Source organism: Drosophila innubila, chromosome X, assembly GCF_004354385.1.
Source record: "Drosophila innubila isolate TH190305 chromosome X, UK_Dinn_1.0, whole genome shotgun sequence".
NCBI classification, from domain to species: Eukaryota; Metazoa; Arthropoda; class Insecta; order Diptera; family Drosophilidae; genus Drosophila; species Drosophila innubila.
In genome coordinates this window covers 4,317,310-4,343,519 of record NC_047626.1, presented here as the reverse complement: position 1 = coordinate 4,343,519, position 26,210 = coordinate 4,317,310, and the positions used below count along the sequence as shown (strand labels likewise).

General features: G+C 38.8%; 1 protein-coding gene across 1 annotated transcript; it reads left to right on the top strand.

Moving 5' to 3' along the window:
* The first annotated feature begins 621 nt into the window (after positions 1-621).
* LOC117784930 lies at positions 622-26,210 on the top strand. Its single transcript, XM_034622790.1, has 13 exons — positions 622-741; positions 1,162-1,413; positions 2,011-2,143; positions 2,234-2,273; positions 2,847-3,040; positions 3,095-3,660; positions 13,423-13,846; positions 16,478-16,657; positions 17,896-18,452; positions 19,687-20,090; positions 20,935-21,307; positions 22,564-23,904; positions 25,230-26,210. Exons 1-13 carry the CDS (start codon positions 622-624, stop codon positions 25,716-25,718), a joined length of 5,073 nt encoding a protein of 1,690 aa, XP_034478681.1. The 3' UTR covers positions 25,719-26,210.

The following is a 26,210-nucleotide window of genomic DNA, read 5'->3' as shown; positions in this document are numbered from 1 at the left end:
TTGGATCTTGAACTAATTGTGAATTCTAAATTTACAGAGATTGGCTCGATGATTATATGATTATATGGATGCCAAGTGGCAACTACGAGTATGCTCATTGTGGACATGCTAACATTGGCTTTAACAAATGGACAGAGTGTGCTAGAGCGAGAGAGGGAGCGCGAGAGGGAGCGAGAGAGGCAGCTATGTGATGATGCCACAAAACGAGGCATAATGACGGCGACAATGGCAAACAAAACGCTAAGCAAACACAATGAAGATGCAAATTGCAAGAACAACAACAGCAATAACAGCAACAACAGCAGCAACAGCAGCAATCATAATGAGCATAATCTTGCTGTGGCAATTGAGGCAGCAACAATTGCAACTGCAACGCGAGCGGGCAACATGAGTAACGGTGGACTAGGCTTGAATGTTGCACGATTCGATGACGATGGCGATGACGATGTTGCTGCTGTCGATTTGTCATGCGAGGCACGCATTTATCATGATGTTGCTGGCGTGCAATACAAGGCGCATTGTGCGTGGCAACCGCTGCGCAAAGAGAGCGAGAGAGAGCGGGAGAGGGAGCGACAGAGGGAGAGGGAGCGGGATGAAGAGGTGTGCCAGTCAGCGAGGGACATGCAAACGTTATTGCAGGCGCATGCGCGTGCTGAATACAGCGACAACAGCAGCAACAACACAACAACGGAAGTTGCTGCTGCCACAAAATGTGAGCGCGCGCAAGTCGAGCGTGAGAGCGTGAGAGGAAGCGCAGACGCACACACAAATCATGCTGGCCATGGTCAACAACCACCCAATGTGACAACAGCAACAATACTGAGCGACAGCAACAACAACAACAGCGACAAGAGCGACAATGGGAGCAACAGCAATGACAGCGCCTGCTCCATACCAAAAATTGGCCGAGAGCTTTTCAAAGCCAAACTCACTGTCACAGCAGTGGCAGCAACACCAGCAACAGCAACACCAGCAGCAGCAGCAGCAGCAGTCGTCGCAGCAAGCGCAGCTGAGCACCAGCAGCAGCAGCAGCCAATTTTCAAACAATTTGGCCAAAATTCACACAAACAATTCTTGAAAAATTGTGCAAATTTGAGTGTTAAACAACAATTAGAAAAACAACAACAGCAGCAGCAGCAACAGCAACAGCAACAACTTGAGCAACAACAGCCACAAAATTCATATACAGGCGTCAACTGCGCAGCTGGCGTTGACGCTGACGGCGACGCTGACGACGACGACGACGCGCAACGTACAGAAAAATTTGTGCAAAAAGAAGGCAGTGAAAATGCGTTAACAGCTCGCGTGTTAAATGATTTTTTTTATGCCAATTTATGTGAAAATGTGCAAAGTGTTCAAGTAGCAACTGCAGCAGCAGCAGCAGCAACATTAAGTGACAGCCAGCAATTACAACAGCAGCAGCAGCAGCAGCAGCAGAAAAAGCAGCAAGAAAAGGAGACAGAAAAGCAGCAGGAGCAGAAGCAGGAGAGGGAGGAGCAGGAGCAGCAGCTGGGGGAGCTAAGGACGCCATTGTCATTGCCATATTTGCAGCAACTTGGGGCAGCAGCAACTGTAGTTCCTGTTGTGCCTCTAAATAATGTTGTTGATGTTGTTGCTGGCGCTGTGGTGCCAGTTGTTGTTGTTAGTGCTGCTGACGGTTACGTGGATAACGTGAATGTGCAAAATAGTGCAGACAACAAAGCAGCAGCGAGTAACGAGTACCAAATAACAAGTAACGAGTATCAAGTAGCGAGCCAAAGTGCAGACAACAAAGCAGCAGCCGCAACAGCAGCAGCCAAAGTAGCAGCCAAAGTAGCAACCAAAGCAGCAGCAACAGCAACGAGTAACGAGCAGCAAGTAACGAGTAACGAGCAGCAAGTAACGAGTAACGATTGCAAGCTTATTGACTGCGATACATTAGACGCTGATCAGCAGCAGCAGCAGCAGCAACAGCAACAGCAGTTGTTGTCAACAGCAACGAGTGACGAGTGCAAACAAACGAGTAACGAGTGCAGCAACACAACAGCAACAGATTACGATCTGATTGATTTTGAGTACGATTTGATTGATGATTTTGTGGCCAGTCAGCGATTGAAACGCTTACAGCATAATTTTCAGGGACGCGTTAACAGCAACAGCAACAGCAGCAGCCACAACAACAACAACAACAACAGCCACAACAACAACAACAACAACAGCCACAACAACAACAGCTGTAGTGTCGCTGCTGAAGTTGATTGTGTAAAGGCATCCTTGAGACAACAACAACCACAACCACAACTACAACTACAATCGCATGCCAACACAGCAACAATAATAGGCACAACAACAAAGAAACTACCCCCAGCAACAACACACAAAACATCCCCAGCAACAAACACAACGACAACGACAACAACAACAACATTGAGTAAATGGCTAATAGCAGACGCTGCTAAGGACAATAAAATAGTGGAAAAGCAAAGCTCAAGTGCAATTCAATTAAATGTAAATTGTATTCAAGACGAGCAGCAATTGCCAAATGAAAACAGCAGCAACAGCAACAAGAGCTCACAGCAATTGCTGAATGTGTTGTTGTTGCCAGAGTTGCCAGTGCGCGTGTGCGCCAAAAACGAGAGCATAAACGTGCGGAGAGCGATTGAAAGTGTTGAATTGACAGCTGTCAAAAACAGCAGCAGCAACAGCAACAGCAACGACAGCAGCAACAGCAAGGCAAACGTCAACGACAGCAATCAGGTGCTGATTGAAATTGAAACGTGTGACGAGCAGGTGCAACGAGCGGTTGAACAACTGACAACAACAGCAACAGCCACAGCAACAACAACAACAACATCGGGCATACGCAGCGCATTTGTGGCAACACATGCGGAAATTTGTGGCAGCAACAAAGCGTTTTGTGGCAGCAACGTTGACAATTTTGTGGCAACACTCAGCGAATTCGATGTGCAACGCTTTGGCGAGTATCTGAAAGCAGCGAGACAAGTGCAGCTGCTTGATATCAATCACAATCACAAACACAATAACAATCTGCTTCAAACCAATTCCAATCACAATTTCAATGCCAATGCGTGTGTTGTGAGTGTTAAACAGCGACGCGGTTTTCAGTGCTACGACGAGTTACTCGCTGAATTTGTGAGCGAGCAACAGGAGTGCGATAGCGATAACGATAGCGATAGCGATAACAATAGCGAGTACAGCGATAGTAATTGCAACGATTGTCAGTGCCATGATTGCCTAGCAGCAGCACAACCGAACAACGAGCACAACAGCAACAGCCTTGACAGCAACTGCAATACAGCGAGTAGAGCACTCGTTACTTCCACACAGACAACAGCAGCTAGCTCATATCGAACAACGAGTGCAATTGATTCAGACGTGATCAAGATGCGTGAGGTAAATGGACAATTGCGTGGTTTACTCAAAAAACCAAATCGTCCGCCGCCAACGCGTAAAAATCGTGTCGTCTTTGATGAGACACGCAACGAGTTCTTCGAGGCGGACTATATCATATTGATACGTGAGGATTGCGCCTACGATGAGGAGGACGAGGAGCCCTGCACCTGCGGTGAGCATGAATTGGTGCGTCTCTGCTGCGAGGAGGGCTGTCAATGCAACTATGCGGTTAATGCCACCGATACGGCGGATGGACGAACGCCACAGGTGAGTGAACGCTACACCCTCTAATTAAAGTACACTGACCAAAAAAATCATGCTAAAATTCAAGTTGAAAATTCTTGATTTAAGCGTGAATTTTTTAAGTATAAAATGACAAAGACTCGACTTTAAAATCAAGTTAAAAAAGCCTTAGATATTTGATCTATCTCAAAAAATTCGGAGGTAATAGTCTGATGACAAAAGTCTTTCCTTGCCCCAAAATTTGTGACATTTGTGACAATATTACATGAAAGGCAATGACTCGACTATAAAAACAAGTTAAAAAAGCCTTAAATATTTGATCTATCTTCAAAAATTCGTATAATTTAAAATTTCTGTAACGAGGTAATAGTCTGATGACAAAAGTCTTTTCATGCCCCAAAATTTCTGACTTTTGCCTCGTAAAGATGTGTTTTTTTTTAAGATAAACATATTACATGGATGGCAAAGACTCGACTTTAAAAACAAGTTAAAAAAGCCTTAAATATTTGATCTATCTCAAAAAATTCGTGTAACGAGGTAATAGTCTGATGACAAAAGTCTTTCCATGCCCCAAAACTTGTGACATTTGTGACAATATTACATGGAAGGCAAAGATTCGACTTTAAAACCAAGTTAAAAAGCCTTAAATATTTGATCTATCTTCAAAAATTCGTACAATTCAAAATTTGTGTCAAGAGGTAATAGTCTGATGACAAAAGTCTTTTCATGCCTCAAAATTTCTGACTTTTGCCTCGTAAAGATGTGTTTTTTTTTTTTTTAAAGATAATGATATTAAATGGAAGTCAGAGACTCGAGTTTAAAAACAAGTTAAAAAGCCTTAAATATTTGATCTATCTTCAAAAATTCGTACAATTTAAAGTTTGTGTAACGAGGTAATAGTCTGATGACAAAAGTCTCTTCATGGCCCAAAACTTGTGCTTTTTTTTTAAGATAAAGATATTACATGAAAGGCTGCAAACCACAAAATTTTGCCAACGATTCAGTTTGGAGATTTGAGCCACAGAGCAAGACATAGGTTCAGGTTCAAGGTTTAGGTTCAAATCGTTGTTCAATTTAACACCAAACATATTTTTATTGTTTTCATTTTTTCTGAATTTCTTAAACCAATTCCACTCTTTATTCAACAAATTCAAATTTGTGATAATAATCTGAATTTATTTAAAGACTTAAATACGACTTATTTCAATCCGAAGTTTCAAATAATTGCGTAATATTAAAAAACCATAAAATTTATAAAAAAATTTTTTTTTTCGAACCGAACCTTTTTGGTTTTCTTGGTTTCAATCAATTTTTTGGTGCTTGTTTTAAAAAAATTCGGAATTATCGTACTTTTGACACGACATTGGATGGATTTTATACGGAATTCCCGGAATTTTTGTTCTGTGTAGGTGTTGTCTCCCTATGTTTTTGAGCTGTAGCCTGTTCTTCCTGCCCGCTAAGCGGATTATGTCGAGTTGCAGCAGTTGAAGTGGCCAAAGTTGAAGTGCTTAGGCAGCTTACGTCTCCCTTCCTATATATGTGTGTGTGTGTGTGTCTTTATCTATGTCTGTGTCTTTGCCACATGCAACCACCATCACCACCTAGAGCTAAAGCTCACCATTCACCGTTACGAGTACCTACTAAAAGCTTTACAAACAAACTGACAGCTAATTATTAGCTTTGAATCGTGTCTTATCGAATTTCTCCTAAACCATTTCATGTTCCACTTTCGCTTTACCACAAATACCCAAACAACGCATTTCTCCTTTTCGCTTTCACCGACAACATTGACAACTTAAGCTCACTGCTTAAAATCCTCCATGTTCACTTTATTGTTTAACTTCCTTTTTCAACAGCTATTTCGGACTTTACTTGTAGGTATTTATAATGTGGTTGTTTACAATGTCACATTGCTGTTAATTCAGTTAGTTTTAGCATTTACATTGTTGGTGTCCTCCATGTTCACTTTATTTCTTAATCTGTCGTAAGGCTCTTCCTTTATCATAAACCAACCCGATCTAACTTTCATTTATTTATAATTTGGTTGCTTACTGTGTTTTTACTTCAGTAAGTTATTTATTCCACTCATTTAGTCCTCCATGTTTACTTTATTTATAATATTTATTATTTTTTTAACTTATAGCGATATTGACATTTGCTAACTTTTCCTTCTCTTACTCCTATGCAGCTTATACAACCGCCTGTTTTACTAGCCTAAAGTTATTTGTGTCCTCCATGGTCACTTTATGGCGTGTTGGCTTATTTATTTTTATTGTGCATTTCTTATTTTTATTTTAACGCTCACACTCATTCTGTTAAAATTTCCTTCGCTGTCGTCTTCTTTCATTGTGAGTCCTCCATGGTCACTTTTTTGCTACTCTATGCACAGCTATTGTTGACGTGCTGCTTTCACTGTGCTCTAATTGCTCTCCATATATTTTTAAAGAGCTGATAGTCGATTTATATGCATTAACCTTGAACGTATTTGTCCTCCACGTTCACTTTATTGCCATGGGCTCTTTTGCTCTCTTTATACATTCATTGTCCTCTCAAATTGATTTCATTACTTTGTTTTTTTCAGACATTCACTGTCGTTTTTATGCATTATCGTTCTCCATTGTCACATTGGTGGTCACTTTCTTGATTGCACATTCTCCATGGTCACATTTTTAAACACGCATTGCCACTGAATGCTAACTTTGTGGGCTAAACGATTTATTTATTTATGGTTTTTAGTATTATTTTTATTCTTTGTCAACTCCATTGTCACTTTATTGCTCTTATTGAAAGCAGTCATATTTGAATTGATTGTTGTTTATTCTTATCTTGCTGTATTTTCCAACACTTTATGGCTTACAGTGTCCTCCAATTTCACTTTACCAGGTATTTACCTTTACTTATTGGTCCTTAATACTCACTAGTTGCACTTTCAACCCCTCAACGTGTTTAAACACTTTGCTCTCGCTTCCTTCTTCTTTTTTTTTTGTTGCTCCTCGCGCTTTTCCTCCCCAAGGAAAAACTTGTTGTCCTTCCTGTCAATTACGTCACAATTGACCGCCTTTTGTTATCACTACAGATAAAACAATGACAAAAGCACATTATTCACTCGAAAAGTGTTGCCTTTGTCTTTTGCATTACTTATACACAGAAAAAAAATGCATTCGAGTTCAAAATTCTTGATTTTATCATGTGATTTCTAATATGAAATTGGAATATTTTTGTTTAAATAAAATAATATGCGAATAAAAAGGCAACAACTCAACATTGATAAAATCTAAAAGCCTAAAATATTTTATATTACCAAAAAAAAGTCCAAATATCAAAACGATTCTAAAAAAAAGTTCAATCAAGTATTTTGTACATGTTTTGAGAAAATTCCAGGGACCGTAACTGTTAAAAGTTTTAAAAATAAAAATTGCAACTTACCAATTATTTCCAAACTTTTATTTAAAACAAACTTTTATTTAAAGATTTAGCACTTATATTTGATTCTTATTAAAAAAGTTAAAAATAATAATTAAATAATAATTTTTATTTTAAAGTTGAAAAATTACACTTATTCTTGCTTTTTTCAATAAAAATTTAAAATAAGTGTTATTTTTGATTTTCATTTTAAATGTCACAAATAAGAGTTATTCAATAACTTTTAAGTAAAAATCAAAAAAAAAAGTTAAGTTTTTTGATGTTTTGCATGTTATCCTAACATAATTCTATCCTATTGATTTATTTAGTTAAAATTTGCTAACATAACACTTATTTACGGTCCCTGGAAAATTCGTTATTAACTGGCAGCTCATATGATTTATTAAATGCCGAATTCCTGAATATTTTCTTTCAGTGTATATAGTATTTATTGTACAGTTTAAAGTTGATGGTGTCGTCTGTATATTGCATATCCTATATCCTGTTTGGTGGTATCCTGTTTTTGTTCGTCGCATCGAGTGGCAACTGAAGTAAAGTCAAGTTGCAAGTCAACCACACACACACACACACACACACACACACACACACACACACACACACGCGCAGCAGCCTCTTCTATTGTGGTTGTTGTTGTTGTTTCTACTAGAATCGGTAGTTCCTTCATTCTTCATTCTACGTCCTTCGTCCTTCGTCCTTCGTCCATGGTTGGTCTCCTTGGTCCTTTTGGGTCCTTTAGCTCCTACGCTCCATTTGCAAGTGTTGTATAAATCACTTAAAAACTTTTACACAACTTGCAACTGCAGCAACATTGTTGTGCTCACTGTGTGTGTGTATGTGTGTGTGTGTGTGTGTGTGTATGTGGGTGTAACTGTTATATTGTTTTATGAAATTGTGCCTGGAAGTACACGTTATCATGATGTACGCGTTTCCATGTGTTTAAGGACATTTACTAAAGTTTTGCTGTCGCTGCAGCTTCTCAGCGCTGAGATTCCCATACAACATGTATTACCATGTAATCCCCCGTTATGGATTATATTTACCAATTTCGTATGCCAAGATGTATTAAAGTATTTTTAGACTCGTACAAAGTTCGTCAAGCTTTCGTTATTATTATTTTTTTTCACTTTATTTTTTTCACTTTATTTTGTTTTTGTCTTTTTTCAAAATGTAACTGGGAATCAATGAAATAAAATTAAAATTTAAAATTAAATTTAATAAATAAAGAATAAATAACTGTACAGAATTTAAAATATTTTCCTAATATCTTACTAAATAGGGTAGCCGACTTTTGCGCTTTTGATCTTGTATATGAATTCCAATTTGGAAGTTTTTTTTAAATATTCAAACCAATCAAGAAGTTAATTTAAAAATTTAATTAAATTATGTAGCTTAAAAATTTGTATGCTACATTTTATATTAATTATAAAATACTTATTTACCCTTTTATGCCAATTAATTACAAACACTCAATAGTCTCAATAGTCCATTTAAAAAATAATTTGTATACACTTTATTTATTTGTTCTATTAATATTTTATTTATTTATTTTATTAATATTTTTTTTATTTATTTTTTTTTTAATTTACAATTTTAATAATGTTAGAGCAAGCACAAAATCAATTATTTTCCAAATGGATTTTTATATGACAACCAATGCGATTAATGTGAATGGCAAATTCACCGTCAGTGAAAAAGGATAAATTCCTTTTATGCCCATTAATTACAAACACTCAATAGTCTCAATAGTCCATTTAAAAATAATTTTTATACGCTTTATTTATTTATTTTATTAATATTTTATTTATTTATTTTATTAATATTTTTTTTATTTATTTTTATTAATATTTTTATACCCTGAGCCCATTGAAAATGGGCAAAAAAGGGTATAATGTGTTTGGCAGAATGTATGTAACAGGCAGAAGGAGGGGTGGCAGACCCCATAAAGTATATATATTCTTGATCAGGATCAACAGCCGAGTCGATCTAGCCCTGTCCGTCTGTCTGTCCGTCTGTCCGTCTGTCCGTCTGTCTGTCCGTCTGTTTGAACGCGTCGATCTCAGAGACTGTAAGTGCTAGAGACTTCAAATTTGGAATGCAGGTTTGTGAATACCATACGCAGGTCAAGTTTGTTTCCAATTTTTGATGCCACGCCCCCTTCGCCCACAAATTGAAAAATAACGATTTACAGGCGCAATTTTTGACATAGCGCTCCCTAACTGAACAATCAGTTGAGAAGTATGCGTATTAAACGACCCTGAAAATTTCAAAGCGATTGACCCATAAATAAAGAAGTTATTTCGGAATTTAGATTTAGTTGAATAATTACATTTGGATGGCAAATCAAACGTGCGAGCGAGACAGCATGTTCACGTTTGTATGCAAGGCGCGCACAAACACAGTAAGAAATAGTACCAATTTTCTTTTGGGCTTCGATTTCAAGTACTATATGACCTAGAGACTTCAAATTTGTTATGTAGGTTCCTGGATACCATACGCAGGTCAAGTTTGTTTCCAATTTTAGGTGCCACGCCCCCTTCGCCCACAAATTGCACAAAACGATTTACAGGCGCAATTTTTGACATAGCACTCCCTAACTGAACAATCAGTTGAGAAGTATGCGTATTAAACGACCCTGAAAATTTCAAAGCGATTGACCCATAAATAAAGAAGTTATTTCGAATTTAGATTTAGTTGAATAATTACATTTGGATGGCAAATCAAACGTGCGAGCGAGACAGCATGTTCACGTTTGTATGCAAGGCGCACAAAGACAGAACGAATAAGTACCCATTTTTTTTTTGGTACCAAATAAGAATTAAGCGATAAGCAAAAATATTATCGATATCATGTAATGAAAATGTTAATGTATAATTTATGTATATACAAATATACAATTTGATTAAAATATAATTGTGTTAATATATAAATACGTATTTTTGCATGGCAAAAATCAGCAGAAGCTGATAGCTATGTATGTATGAAATTGCATGAGAGAAATAGCGATCATTTTGCAGCACTACTCTTGCATCTTTGCCGAGCACTGAAAGCTGCAAAATAATAATTTTAATTATTAATATTTTCGATTCCTTACACATATATATAATAAGTATCTGCTTATTATCGTTGTAAAAAAAAACTTAGCATTTTCCGCTTTAAGAATCTCATAAAATTAGACATTGCCTTTTATTTCAAATTTCGCGCGCACTGCAGCAGCCTTTGGCAGGCTTGAATTTGTTGCGTAAGTGGGAGAGAGTGAGAGAGGAAAATGGGTGCTGCCAGATTGCAGGCTGAGCAAAGTTGTAGTTTGTGGCTACTCTTGACATACGCTACATCGATTGTAGCGATTACGATTATGACTTCGATTTAATTTATCAATTTCTAATTAATTTTAAACAAGTTTATTATATTAAAGTTTATTATATTAAACTTATTTAAAATTAATTAGAAATTGATAAATTGTAAATCGCAAGTCGTAATCGTAATCGAGGATGTATTAGTTCAGTGAGGCATTAATAACGTAGTCTGCAGTGATAAGCACAGTGACTTCAGAAAACCGAAAGTTGTTCATAGTTTCGCGTGTGTAATTTTGATACCCTGAGCCCATTGAAAATGGGCAACAATCAACTTTTATAAAAGAGGACATAGGCTCAGGGTATCCTACTGTCGAGCGTGCTCGACTGTAGCCGCACCTCACCGCGAGCGAAGCGAGCCGGGGGTAGGCGAGCGAAGCGAGCAGGGGGCGGAGCCCCCTTGTTTTTTTTATTTATTTTTTTTTTAATTTACAATTTTAATAATGTTACAGCAAGTACAAAATCAATTATTTTTCAAAGGGATTTTTATTTGACAACCAATGCGATTAATGTGATTGGAAAATTTATCGACGGTGAACAAAACGCTCATCTGCCAAAAACTTTATTATTTCGTTCGCATATAGAATTCCATTTATAGTTATTCTCTAAAAAAAAACACTTTTAAAATATATATGCTAAAATCAGGAATTTTAAGCTTGCATTTTAGAAGGATTATTTTATTTAGTATGGACTGTTATCAATTGTCTCCAGTTTATTGCAATGTATGCTATACGTGATTGAGCTCTCTTATCTCATTCTCTGTCTCTATCTCTCTGTGTGTCTCTATGACACTCGCATCGATCCTAAGCGGCCCTCAAGCTGCGTTTAAATTTCAATTTTCTGCCACATGAGCGTCACTTGAGTTGCTGCGTTGCTTTTTGCTTATCTGCCAGCAGACCAGACCCAGCTCCTAAAACTGTGGCAAGTATACACCTACAAAGAGAGGGAAAGAAAGGGAGAGAGAGAAAGAAAGAGACACCCACACAGAGCCTATGTGCAGTGTTGCCAAATCTTAAGAAGCAATAAAAACGGTTTTTTGTGGGCTTAAAGCTAAAAAAAAGCTAAATTTAACATAAAAAAATGCTAAAAAAAATTTAAAATTTCATAGAATTAAAATGTCTAAAATGCTAAAAGTGTCTCTAAAAAATAAAAAAACACATTTATTTAAATGTTATCTTTAAAACAGTGCCTCAAAATTCAACTTTGTATATTTTCTTAAAGTAAAAAAAATCCTGAATTCCCGCATAACCCAAAATCCCATTTCATAGAATTAAAATGTCTCTAAAACATAAAAAAACACATCTTTTTTATTTTATCTTTAAAACAGTGCCTCAAAATTGAACATATGTATGATATGCATGTATATTTTGTATATTTTCTTAAAGTAAAAAAAAACCAGAATTCCCGCTGCTGCTTAAAATTTTTTATTTCCTGCAAATGGACTTAAAAAAGCCAGATTTGACTGTAAAAAAGCTGTTGTGGCAACACTGCCTATGTGCTGTCCTCTGTCTGTCTGAGTGCCTTGGCCAAGTGGGTGGCCGCCCAATGCACTTGACTTGGCGCTGCTCAAGCATCTGGCCCATTGCCTTAGACCCTTTTGCCGTACCTCCTTCCCTACCGTTCTACCGTCCTACCGTCTTTTTACTCGTCTCAGAGTCTCCCTGTCTCGCTCAAGAGTTTAATATGCATTTAGTGTATGTAACAAGTTTACAAAACGCGTTGCATAACCCAAAACCCCATTACAGTCGACAGCCAGACATAGGAACAGGAAAAAAACAATATATGAATGGCAAAAGCAAAAAGGAAACATTTTTCATCGTTCCCTCTCTGTCGTTTCATTTTCATTTTTTCTTGTGTGTGTCATTTTTTGTGGAAAAGTTTTTACTGCCAAGTTATGGCACTGTGAGTTTTCCATTTTCCCCATACACATTGTAGGAGGAATACACAATCTATATGTGTATATATATTTATATATATATACATATAGTATGTGCATTACGTGGGGTTTTGTCTTTCTGTGGCACTTCTTAAACTTAAATTTTAACCAACACAAAATACTTGATTGCTTGGCGAACCACAAAAACCCAACTTGGCATTCGGTGGCGAACTTTTGGCCTAGACTTTGTTGTTTCCTCCCTACTTCTTGGTTGCAATTGCAATTGCAATTGCAAATGAATTCTTCAAATGGTTAACATTGTACGTATTGTATGTGCATGTCTGTGCGTGCTTGCACTTGTGCTTATTTCCCATGTATACCTACATACATACATATGTACATGCATATGCCTGTCCTTGGTTTTTGTGGTTTTGCTGCTGGCAGTGGAGTGTGTGGCTGTGGGCTTTTGTGGATATCGTAGGCTAATGAGCGTTTCTTTCTGTGAAAACTATGTTTAATTCAAACTGTTATACAACTGTTATACAACTGTTATACGACTTATAAAATAACCAAATGTCTTTAGTTAGGGCACTTTAGACTTATAAATGGTCGTTTGATCACTGTTATACACAATATCAACTGTTATACGCTGTAAAACATATTAAAATGAAGCTATAAGCAATATTATTTCTCAATTTAACAGCATCAGCACAACACTTAACTTTTTCAACTGTTATACAACTGTTATACAACTGTTATACGACTGTTATACATAGCGTATATTCACCAAATGCAATGTTTAAGCATGTCTAGTCATAAAACAGCACTGCTGTAGCCTCATGTAGCTAGTAAACAACAGTTATATGACTGTTATATAGCCGCTGCCCTCGACACAGACACTTAACACAGATTAACGACCACACACAGTTCATCAACCAGAGACATAGACATAGACACAACCCCTACACACAAAGCATCCCCAATTCGTCTGGCTATAAAACTCAATTAACTTAATTTGCGGCGGGGGCATAATTATGCGACTATAACTAACTTAGTTGTTAGCTAAAACCATGTAGTACACAAGTGCTTACTCTACTAAATGATTTCAACTTGCCTTCTTTCTTCCACTCTCAACAGAGTCCCAAATTTCAGCCGCCAATTGACTTTGTGGACGATGCGGCGTTGAGTCCGCCCGATGGCTATAAGGATAATAGCCTAAAGAATACGCTGGGTGGCGCGCTAAGCGGTCATATATTTGGGGCACAGCATTTGCAGCAGTTGCAGGTAATACAACGCTTGCAGCAGCAACGTGCCGCAATGCTGGCAGCACGCAATAGCAATGGCAACAGTCAAATACCACCGCCACCGCCGCCCGTTGGCACCGCACAGCAGCAGCAACAACAGCAGCAGCAGCAACAGCAACAACAACAGCAGCAACAGCAGCCACAACATCATGCAACATCGCAACAACATCAACAACAAACCGATGAGGAGCTACAGGGTGTTTGCACCGAGTGCGCTGAGTGCGCCGAATGTGCCGCCAAACAGCTACAGGATGCAGGTAACTGAGTCTCATTTTTAGTAGCTCCAATTAGTGGGCATGCCTTTGGGAGAAATTCGGGGCAGTGACAGGGGAACAGGGGGAACATGGGGCAACTGCCGCGGGTCGCTTTTCAAATGTTTTCGTTTGCCTTTGTGTAATCTAATTATGAATTATTTATGCAAACATTCGTCCAGGCACAACTAGACGCTCTCCCTCTCTCTCCCTCTCTCTCTCTCTCTCTCTCTCTCTCTCTCTCTCTGTGCCTTGTGCCTTAAATTGGACGCCATTTTGTTTCTGTCGCGAAAGTTCCATGTAATTTTATATTTAATTTAATTCCATCAAGTATAATTGAAAATCTATTGAAAGCTGCTGCATTTGACAATGAATTTAAATGATTTTGATGCAAATTTTAATGTTTAAACTGTCATACAACTGTTATACAAGCATACGCGTTTGCGTTTGAAAAGCACAGCAGATTTTAGTATTACATTTATGATAATATAAACAAAAGCAGATAAATTGAGCAACGTTGTTTTATTTGAACTGTTATACTGAGCAACGTTGTTTTATTTGAACTGTTATACTGCTGAATAATACTTAATTAATAACTGAAAGCGGCAGGGCAACAGAAAGGCAGTGAAATCTATTGGAATTGTAATGAATTTAAGTAACTTTTAGGCAACTTAAGCAGTCATACAACTGTTATACAAACCAAATAGTACTTTCGTTTGAATATTCTGGCGGGAGTTAAATTGATTGAATGAGCCTGTCATATTTAAACGGAATTCGAATAGATAAACTGTCATACAGCTGTCATACATGCAAACTATTCCTTTTAAATGAATATGATGTAATAATATCATAAAAAAAAAGTTAATTTCAAAGGAAACTCAAGACGCATGCAAGTTGATAAGTTAAGTTGTAGACATAACTGTTATATTAGTACTGTTATACTGGGTAAGAAAGCTTATTGTTTGCTATGGCTATTTGCCGTACACTTAGCTTTGGTATAATTCGATTAAATTTCAATTTAATATCAATGGCCCGCATTTTGGCAAATGTTGAACTTGGTGTTTTGGGGTTGTCTCAACTATTGATTGATTTATGGCAACTTTACTTAATGGATAAACAAGCGCGAGTTGTTGTTTATTGTTGTTTATTGGTTTGTTTGCTCAATGATTAAGCTCTTTCCTGCCTCCTCCCTTCTTTCCCTCCGCTCTCCCTCTCTCTTGCTTTTACCCAACCCCTACAGCAACCATACAAGGACATAAAAACTTTTGCCGCAGCGACACTTTTAGGCCACCTCAAGGGTTGAGGAGTGATGATAATAATAATGCTAAGGGGCTGTAGCGTGGAGAAGGTGCAATTGAGAAGCGTATACATTTGCATTAATATTGGTCACGCTTTATCGATTATCAAGCGACAAATGAACGAAACGAATGGAACGAATCGAAACAGGGCTCAAACTTGACTCTACATTAATTGTTGCGCCTAACGAAGCGGAATGTGACCAAACCCGAGTCGAACCCCAGCTCAGTTAACTCAATTCAGTTAAGGTCCGGCCTCGCCCTTCCCCGCCCCGCCCCGCCCTGCCCTTCCCCGCCCCAGTCCAGCTCTGAAACAGAGCGATCCTTCAAGCGCGCTTCCGCTTCACTTTAAATTAGCGCTGAGCGCGTGACAAATCATTTTCAGTCGTGACACGAGCATAAAACGACTCAACAAGCTTAAAAAAACTTTTTTTTTTAATTGCATATTTGAATTGCACTTTATTCTTAAAAATCATTTGGAATACAATAACGGGGAATCTAACACAGTAATATTTTAAACTAAGCACAAACTTAAAGTGAAAATTTAAAAAAAAGAAATTCTTTCTTAATGCAAACGAAATAAAATACAATATTTTAAGCAAGGCGCCAAAACAGATCTTCCCCTCAAACCCGAATCGTTTCTTAACCCTTTCTAAACTTAGGGGATTCAGTTAAAAATAAATAATTACATAAATTGCGTATTTTTAATAGATTCTACTGTCTATGTACAATATAATTTTATTGCAGTTTGATATTGAAATAATAGGAATATAATCTAAAGTAAAATTAATCTTAGTTAGATCTTATAAGTAAGGATTTTTTTTAATATTTTTATTTTAAGAATAGGTTTTACATAATTATTTCGAAAACAATTTTAATTAGATCTTTTTCTTGGCGATGAATCGAGTGAAATAAATCGATGATCATGAAAAATATCTGTGCTATTGAAAATCACTATAATTCTTATTTTGTTTTATATTCTTGTCAATTGTAAAAGTTAAAAAAAAATAATCGATTAACATGTCTAATCTTTTCAATAAATCGAAAATTTAATGTTTCTACTGGCGATATTTCAAATTCAATTTTACAGTCGATATTTAGTCTTAATTTACAACGCTCCCGAGCTATTGAGGCGAACTTTCTACCAAACTTTGGAATTTTTAGGCTGGAATATTTTATTTTATATATATATTTTTTTTTAATCGTTTTAAAAATATCGTCGACACGCGCTCCTCTCTAATTGAAAGAGAGCAACAGGCGTGCCGCACGACACTAATTTATAATGATCATAACTAATTGCTACTCTTTTTCTGTTTTTCTTCCTTCTCTACTCTATCAATAGAGTGCACCTCTGGGCAGTGCAGCGAGGAGTTGACGCCAATTGGAGTGCCAGCTGTGGCATTGTTGCCGTTGCACACCAGCTCACCGGAGCGTCGGATCACGCAGAAGGAGATCATTGCTGGCGAGGAGAGGCCCAAATATGTGCTCCAATCCCAATACAAACCGACAGCCGGACCAGCAGGTAATATAAATGATAGGTTAAATTTTTGAGAATCCGATACCAAATCGAACTTGCGTCATTAGCTTGTATATAGCGCATCGTATCATGCCACACAATCGATGAGCACACTTGCAACCATTCTTTGCTACGCACAGCGCTCTCTCTCATCTGCGATTCATTCGCTCTCTCGCTCTTGCTCTTACCCCTGCCCCTTCTCACCTCTCCTCTCCATCCTGTGAGCATTCATTTCAATTTATCAGCTGGTCAATCTTCGGATTCAATATTGAAATTATCACAAATACCCTTTTCATGCATTTACAACAAGGCAAAGCATTGATTTTCTGTAGTTGAAGGCGATTTGTTTAGCTGTTATACAACTGTGTTATATTGGCAACTGTTAAACGTTATGCCTTACAAATAAAAAACAGAAAAATAACATTGAGTATGCAGTTTTACGAGTGTTATACATTTGTTATACAACTATTATACAAAGGGCTTTGTTTTGAAGCCTGGCAATTGTTTGCCCTTTCTTATAGAGCTATTTTATATGTGTTATACAACTACATATAAAGTGTTATATTATTTTCAAGCTACATTTTTAAATCGTTTAACAATTTGAAGACTGTTATACGCTTATGATACCGCTTAAAAAGCACCACACAATTGTAAACATTCGACTATCAGCTGTTATACAACTGTTGTAGAACTGTTTAACAACTGTTGTAGAACTGTTATACAACTGTTGAAAAACTGTTATACAACTGTTGAAAAACTGTTATTCAACTGTTGAAAAACTGTTATACAACTGTTGTAGAACTGTTATACAACTGTTGTAGAACTGTTATACAACTGTTATACAACTGTTGTAGAACTGTTATACAACTGTTATACAACTGTTATACAACTGTTATACATGTGTTATACAACTGTTATATAATTTTTTTTAAACAATTTCAATCGAAATTACTATTGCACAATCGCAATCGACCTTTCACGCAATCGTACTGCATTGTTCATACGTTCCCGCTCTCGCTCGTGCTCTCACTTTCCCCACGCCATGTTTTGTTGCCATCTCTCTGTCACTGTAAATGCAAAAAAAAAAAAAATGTACAATGCTCTCTTTTGTCCACTCGACTACTCCGACAACTTGTCCACCAACAAACAATAATGCGGCTCGCTGTGGCATATGCAACACATTGTTACACACACTCGTACATACGATACAAAATGTGCTTAATTCCGTTGCGAGTGTATGACAGTCAAAGTTAGAAAGGATTCGGGCAGTATAAATACAAATATAAGTACAAGTACAAGTACAAGTAGCAGTAGCAGTAGCAGACCCGGTTCCGCATGTGGTACCGTTTCCGTTACCGGTTCCAGCTATGGCTCCAACTTGCTGCCGGCAGCGAGCAGTAGCACAGCCAAGAAAAAAAGATTTGTTGTTGAAACTATTACCACTATGACCACAGTGACCGAGCGACGCATCATCCGTGAGGCGCACGAGGATGTCGCCACCGGAGCAGCAGCAGCAGGAGCAGCTGGAGCAGCAGCTACGGTTGGAACTGGAGCAACTGGAGCTGCTTCATCGGATTTGTTGCCACCGGCGCTGCCCGCCAAGGCAAGTGCAACGGCAGCAGCAGCAGCGGTTGCCGCTGCCGCCGCCGCCGCCGCTGCCGCTGCAGCAGCAGCAGCTTCTGCAACGGATCAATATGATGAGCTGAAACCGCCACCCATACCGCCCAAGGAGACGTCGGCCACACAGATCAGCGGCATTCTAAAAGGCGGCAAGCTCTGGAAGCAGGACTCCATCTCACAGGTGAGTAACAGCTGCAGCCTTTTTTTTTTTAATAAATAATATTTTTTATTAATTAGAACAGTTTCTTTACAATAAATAAATATTAATTTGTTGTTGCCTTCTTTTTATTGTTTTCAAAATTTTGTAATAATGTAATTTTTTTTAAATTGTAATTTTTAAATCTATTGAAAACCAACTGCAATAAATTAAATTAATTCGTTAAGTTCTGTACTATTTTATTTAAATTTATCATTTGATTTTGAACATTTATTTACTTTTTTTTAACATTGTACTCGAATAACTAAAACAATTAATAAATGAGTACTTAAATAATAAAATTAAATAATAAATTAATAAATTAATTAATACAATAAAAAATTTATAGTGTACCAAAAATACAAACCAACTGAAAAGCAGCCAAGAACCCATAAAATTTCGGTTGGTTTTCGGTGGTCTTAAATTTTTGGAACACCGCTGATATTAATTGACGCGTCTATAACTTAATTTAAAAATTTGCCAGATTTTTAAGTTATAAATTTTAAATCTAATGTTTAGTTAAAGATTTCATTTTTCGTTGAAATATTAATTTAATAACTAATATTAAATCGAATTTTTGGTCTCGATGTCCTTATTAGGCGTTTAACAAAAAAAAAAAAAAAATTAAAAAAGAAATTTACTAAAACCATTCAAAAACAAATTAAAAATATTATTTGTTTACATTTTTTTCAATCAAAGAAATTTTTATCTTTTTATCTTGCATTTTAATTTAAAAACTAATATTAAAGCGAATTTCTGTACTCGATTGTCTTATTTGGCTTTTAACAAATAAATACAGTAATAACAAAAGATTTACTAAAACCATTCAAAAACAAATTTAAAATATTATTCATTTAAATTTTTTTCAATTAAAGAAATTTTTTTAATTTATCTTGCATTTTAAATTTATCTTGCATTTTTATTTAATGACTAATATCAATGCGAATTTCTGGTCTCGATTGTCTTATTTGGCATTTAACAAACATATACAGTTATAACAAAAAATTTAACAAAACCATTCAAAATCAAATTTAAAATATTATTTATTTAAATTTTTTTCAATTAAAGAAATTTTGTAATTTGTCTTGCATTTTTAATTTAATACTAAATATTTCTAGTGTGCATTGCAGTAGTTGCTTATAAATAAATTTAAAAAGCTTTATTTATAAAGATTAAAATATTTGTATAAATATATTATAATTATTTTCTGACTTGACAGCAATCGGATGACCAGAACAACACCACCTCCGAGGACGAGAGTGGTGCCACAAAGCGTTCTGTGCGTTTTGTGACCGAGGATCAGGCCAATGCCGGCACAGATGGCGATGGTCAATCCCTGGCCGGCGAGATGGATGACAGTGAGAATCAGATAAACGAGTTGATTCCCATCAAGAAGCATTCGACGCTGTTCAATAATGCGCTACGTCCCAATTCGGCGGTACGTCAACTATTTCCCAGCGTGTCGGCCCAGCAGGCACCGGTCTTGACCTCGGAGGCATTACGTGCCTTCGATGAGTCCAAGCGGGCCGGCTGCCTGGTCACCCATTTGCCCGGCAGCTGTGGCGACTCCGACACCTTGCGACGCAGCATGGAACGCAACATTCTGCGACGTTCCCTGATCAAGTAAGTGCAGCAACGAATATATCACAAGCCAGTGGGAAAGGCTATAGTCGAGATCCTTACCAAAGCATACCCGTTACTTATTTCAATATATATAAAAGTACTTTAAAGAAATTACTACTGCATACTTTTAGGTGATTGTATTGAAAAATTAACTTTATTAATAGCTTTGGTTAGCTATTACTCCCGTTCTACTTGTCCAATCTTGCTGCTGTTAAGTGATATTATAGATAATATTAATAGATAACGTTAATTACCATAAAAACTGTATTATCTCAAAAACTGTGGGTGTTGTGAATTTTCGCGATTTGCGGCGCCGGAAGGGGGCGTGTCAAAAATTTGAAGCAAACTTCACCTACGTGGGGTCTATAGAAATCTGTGCGCCGAATTTGGTATCTCTATCTCTTATAGTCTCTGAGATCTAGGCGCTCACACGAACGAACAGACGGATAGACGGATGGACGGACAGACGCACATGCCTATATCGACTCGGCTATTGATGCTGATCAAGAATATATATACTTTATGTGGTCGGAGAAGCCTCCTTCTCCCTGTTACAAACATTCCAACGAACACAATATACCCTTTTACTTATTTTTTAAGTAACGGGTATAAAAACAAACTGTTATACAAAATGCAATCACACTTCTGCCTTCTGCAAAAACAAAAAACAACAACACACAGCAAATGCTGTGCTTCGAGTTGAGACGCTGAACACAAATAATTTTTAAGCCTGTTCGCAGCAATTTCGAAGATGTCTTCATAGAGCTGATATGTAAAATTTGGCTGTTCATTCCTGAAAAATACCAACCAAAGCATTTGCATTTATTCCTTTAATCCTTGACAGAAAAAAGGCCGTCAAGTCGGACATTTCGTTGGAGGATCGCATTAAGCAGCTCACCTGTGACATTGATGAGGATCTCGCCGAGGAATTATCGCTAGCACGCAGCGTTGTCGATGCTGAACAGGATCAGGATCAGGTCAGCGAACGCGATTGCTCCGAGTTGGCACAACGCGATAGTCCCGCTGGCGAGGAGAATCCCAATGCCCTAGCTCCCAAATTCTTAAATGGCGAAAAGAGTTTCTCGCCCAGCAGCTCTGTGTCCAGCTCATCCAGTGGCTCGTCGGCTTACAAGAAAATTGCCGACATTTTCAGTCGCGACAAGAAGCAGGAGAAGATCATGGAGCTCGAGGAGAATCCCATTGTCATTATACCGCAGGTGAGTAGTAAACAAAAAGACTAGACTGTACAAAAAGTTATTTTATTTGGCATTTAATGACCATTAGAGATTGAAAATCGGTTAAATGTTGACAAAGTTATGACAGTTTGAAGTTTTTGAAAAAGTGTTAAAAGGAAAGTATGACAGAAATGGAAACTGATCAAAATTATGTCAAAAATGGAAAGAGATGTAAAAAATTTAAATTTTCCAATTTTGATGCAGAATCAAATTAGAGGTCAAATGATGATAAAATTGAGATTCCGCAATGAAATCGGTTGAGTTTTGACAAAGTTATGACAGTTTGAAGTATTTCAAAAAGTGTCATAGGGAAAGTATGACAGAAATGGACAGTGATCGAAAGTATGCAAAAATGGACAGTAATGTAAAAAAAAACAAATGTTCAAATTTTGACGCAGAATCAAATTAGAGGACAAATGATGAATAAATTGACAATCCGCAATGAAATCGGTTGAGTTTTGCCAAAGTTATGACAGTTTGAAGTATTTCAAAAAGTGTCATAGGGAAAGTATGACAGAAATGGACAGTGATCGAAAGTATGCAAAAATGGACAGTAATGTAAAAAAAATAAATTTTCAAATTTTGATGCAGAATCAAATTAGAGGACAAATGATGAATCAATTGACAATCCGCAATGAAATCGGTTGAGTTTTGCCAAAGTTATGACAGTTTGAAGTATTTCAAAAAGTGTCATAGGGAAAGTATGACAGAAATGGACAGTGATCGAAAGTATGCAAAAATGGACAGTAATATAAAAAAAATTAAATTTTTCAATTTTGATGCAGAATCAAATTAAAAGACAAAAATTGATAAAATTGACATTCCTCAAAAAAATCGGTTGAGTTCTGACAAAGTTATGGCCGCTTAAAAAATTTCAAAATTTTAATTTTGATGCAGAATCAAATTAGAGGTGAAATAATGATAAAATTTACATTCCTCAAAAAAATCGGTTGAGTTTTGACAAAGTTATGGCCGCTTAAAAAATTTCAAAATTTTAATTTTGATGCAGAATCAAATTAGAGGTGAAATAATGATAAAATTTACATTCCTCAATGAAATCGGTCGAGTTTTGACAAAGTTATGGCCGCTTTAAAAATTTCAAAATTTTCGAATTGATTTGAATTGAATTCCAATTCGAATTGATTTGTCGATTAACTCGACTGCTCGTCAATATTATAAGTGATTTAAAGCAGCTATTTTTTCGGAGATGAAACTCACTTTCATTTATTTCTGTGCAGGAATGTCGCTGCCCGGCGGCTCCGGATCTGGGCATGGGCATCCAGGTGCCGGTGGTGCACACACAGATCCACCGCACGCCGCCGCGTCAAACGGAACCGAAGCGTCAGTTCCTCTCGACGCTGGCGCCGTTGACCGCCTGCGTGGCCGGGAACAAGGATGATCTGTCCTCGTACTACACGCTGGCTGCCGCAGCAGCGGCACATCAACATGGACACGCGGCACATGCGCATGCGCACTATGCGGCAGCGGCAGCAGCTGCGGACTTCAATATGAGTCAACTGCTGGGCGCAGCGGCTGGAGCTGGAGGAGATGCGGCAGTGGCAGCAATGGCATTGGGTGGTGGGGCAGGTGGGGCTGGCGGCGCTGCTGGGGCAGCTGCAGCAGATGAGGCACGCAAGGTGGCGCCAGATGTGATTGCCGGCACACCGGAGACCTCACAGCAGGATGAGCTGGCTGCCTTTGCCCAGGCGGAGGCGAAGCGCACGGAGCAGCTAAAGAAACGCTACACGGGCATGGAGACAACCAGCCAATCCCAGTCCCAATCCCAGTGCCAATCGCAGGCGAGCAGCGATGATGATGAGCAGAATGATTATGGCTTCAATAAGCGTCCCTCGGTGCGTGGCATTAAGCCCAAGTTCAGCTCCACCAATGAGATACTTGCCCAGATGCAGGAGCAGCTCACCCAACAGATACCGACGACGGTGATAAGCAGTCAGCCGGTGCCACAGGCGGTCAAAGGTTATGCCATGCCCAATCAGCCCAAGCAGCAGAATCCCTCGCCACAGAATGTGCCACAACAACAGCAGCAACAACAGCAACAGTTGCAGCAACAGCAGCAACAACAGCAACAGTTGCAACAACAAATGGCCGCCGCGTTGCAAGCAAACACAATTGCCCAGCAGAAGACGGAGCAACGCACCTGGAGCTTCTACAGCGAAAGCGGTGAGCAGCAACGTTTCCCCGTCGATGCCGCTGCCATACAACAGACCTACTATCAAACGCTGCCCGCCGGCGCCATGTTCCGCCAGACGATGATCCAGCAGGGCGCCACCGCGGCCGATGATGCCTCGCTGCTGTATGCCGCCGCACAGAACTGTCAGAGCGTCACCTCGACGGCCACCGCCACGGCCATTGAGCAGAGCAAGCACAGCAGCTACAGCAGCCACTTTGCACGCAGTCCCACACGGCGGCCGGAGTCGCCGCCGCCGTTGCGCAACTATCATCAGACGATGGTGTTGATACCCTACAATGCGGAGACGTACTCGCAGTTTGCCACCAGCAGCAGCGTCGATCCAAAACTGGCGCACATTCAGCGACAGAATATACTCGAGTATCAGCAGGTGAGTGTACGCAACGTGGGGAAATGGGTAAAGTTGTCAAGTGGAGAGAAGTGGAGAGTAGTGTAGAGTAGTGTATATGTAGTTCTTTTGAGTAGTGAAGAGAAGTGTAGAGTAGTGTTGAGCAATGGAGAGTAGTGGAGAGAAGTGAGGTGATATAGGAGAGAGTGGAAATAAATAGTGAGAGAAGTGAGATTAAGAGAGTGAGAGAGTGATGAGAGTGATAGTCCAGAGCAGTCCAGACAAGTGAAATATATGGAACGATGGCAGCAGAGCAGCACGTGGAGTAGTCCAGAAAAAGAGAGCAGCGCATACGCAGCCCTTGAGAAGAGCGAAGAGATAGCCGCAGAGAGGATAGTGAGAATGAATAGCGAGAGCAGCGAGAAAATAAACGAGTATAGAGCAGCGAAAGAAACAGAGATACGAACTGCGTCAAACAATCAGAACAGCGCAGAAGCGGATATAAATGAAAACGTGATATTAGAAACATAGCCGAGAGAGTGATGTGTTAAACAACCCAGTGAACAGTGCAGATAGCAACATACGGATGGTAGTGTCAATCTGTGTTGAATAATTTGTTAAATGGAATATTGTAGAGAAGTGGAGAGTAGTGAAGGGAAGTGAAGAATAGTGTAAAGAAGTGTAGAGTAGTGTAGGAAAGTGGAGAGTAGTGCATATCTATGTTAACCAAGTTTGTAAAATAGTGTAGAGAAGTGTAGAGTAGTGTGGAGAAGTGGACAGTGTTGCTAAAAGTACGTAAAGTAGTGGGGAGAGCAGTGTAGACTAAAATACAATTGTGAGAATAATGAAGAGTTGTATATTTTAATATAGATGAAAGTGTACTGTAGTGGAGAGTACTGAAGAGAGCATTGAACATGGTAAAGGCTTGTGTAGAGTGATGTAAAGAAGTCGAGATTAGCGCAGAGTGCTATAAAGAAGTGTAGAGTTATGGAATAAGCTGTGTAGAGTAATAGACTGTAGTGAAAAATAGTGTAGTATAGTATAAAATAATGTGGAGAGGAGCATTAGTGAACAAAAGACGCGCTGTAGATAAGTGTAGAGTTTTGTAGAGTAGTAGAATATATGTATAGTCAGCAGTGTTGACTGCTGTAGTGTAGTGTAGAGTAGACTAGTGTAGATTACAACTGAAGAGGTATTTGGAATAGAGAAAGAGTATATTAGACACTTTGAATTTTGCATAATACAAGTAACTGCAGTTGGGGACTTTTATTTATAGAGTAACTGCTAGTCGACTAATCTTTAAGTTAAATTTATTCAGCGACAATTTGTAATTAATTAACGCTGCTTTATTTGTTTCCATTGCTCAGGTGACACAGCAAACGATACGCGTTCCCATTGGATACGCCCTGCCTGGCATGCAGCTACATGTGGTGAGTGGGCGTGGTCATGCCGCCCACTACGGGCAACATCCGCATACGGCTGCACAACAGCAACAGCAGCAGCAGCAACAGCAGCAACATCAGCAGCAGCAGCAGCAGCAACAACAGCAGCAACATCAACAGCAACAGCAACAACAGCGTCTGATGCAGCAACATTATCAGTTTGGGGCTGAGGGCGGCATGCCGGGCTTTAGCGAAAGGGGCGTGCCCGAGGGAGCAGCTGCGGTGTCGCATAGCGATTGCAATGCCATGGTCTCACCCACAGCAGCAGCAGTGCAACAGCAGCAGCAACAGCAGCAACAACAGCTGCAGCAGCAACATCAGCAGCAACAACAGCAACATCAGCAGCAGCAGCAGGTGGGAGGAGGAGCTGCTGCTGCCGCCCAGGGATCCGTGTACTATGCGATGAATGTATGACCAGGGCTGGAATAGTCGCTGCCAACGGCGGTGATTGTTGAGCGCCGCCAATGTCAACGCGTCGAGTTGTCAGCGACTTCAGTGCATTTGAGCGGTGCCGGCGGCGGTGTCGGCGGTTGTGGCAGATGAGCTAACACTGCCACGCCCACCGCCGCCCTTGCAGCCCTCAACTGATAGTGATACTCCATACAATGACCGATTAAATTCAATGAGTTCGTTGAGTTGTTATCATAATTCGCGTTGATTTTAGCGAGTGAGCTCTATCTATCTCTCTCACTCTCTCTCTCTCTCTCCCTACCTCTCTCTCCACTCCTATGCATGTGTGTGTCTGTGTATATGTGTGCGTGTGTGTGTGTGTGTGTTTGTAAATTTCCCATTTAGTATTTATTCCAACTTTCCTCTACCTACCTTGACCTGCTCCAAAAAGTATGCAACACTAAAATTGTGCATGTAAAAAACACTTTACAACACTGCAAAGTAAAGTAAACGAAC

What these genes read in the sequence shown, in the direction of transcription:
- LOC117784930 (XM_034622790.1), top strand. Translation starts at nt 622, where the DNA reads ATGCAAACGTTATTGCAGGCGCATGCGCGTGCTGAATACAGCGACAAC. An exon ending in TTGAGACAACAACAACCACA is followed by an intron (nt 2,274 to 2,846) that starts ACCACAACTACA and finishes GGGCATACGCAG; the next exon opens with CGCATTTGTGGCAACACATG. An exon ending in ACCGACAGCCGGACCAGCAG is followed by an intron (nt 16,658 to 17,895) that starts GTAATATAAATG and finishes AGTGTATGACAG; the next exon opens with TCAAAGTTAGAAAGGATTCG.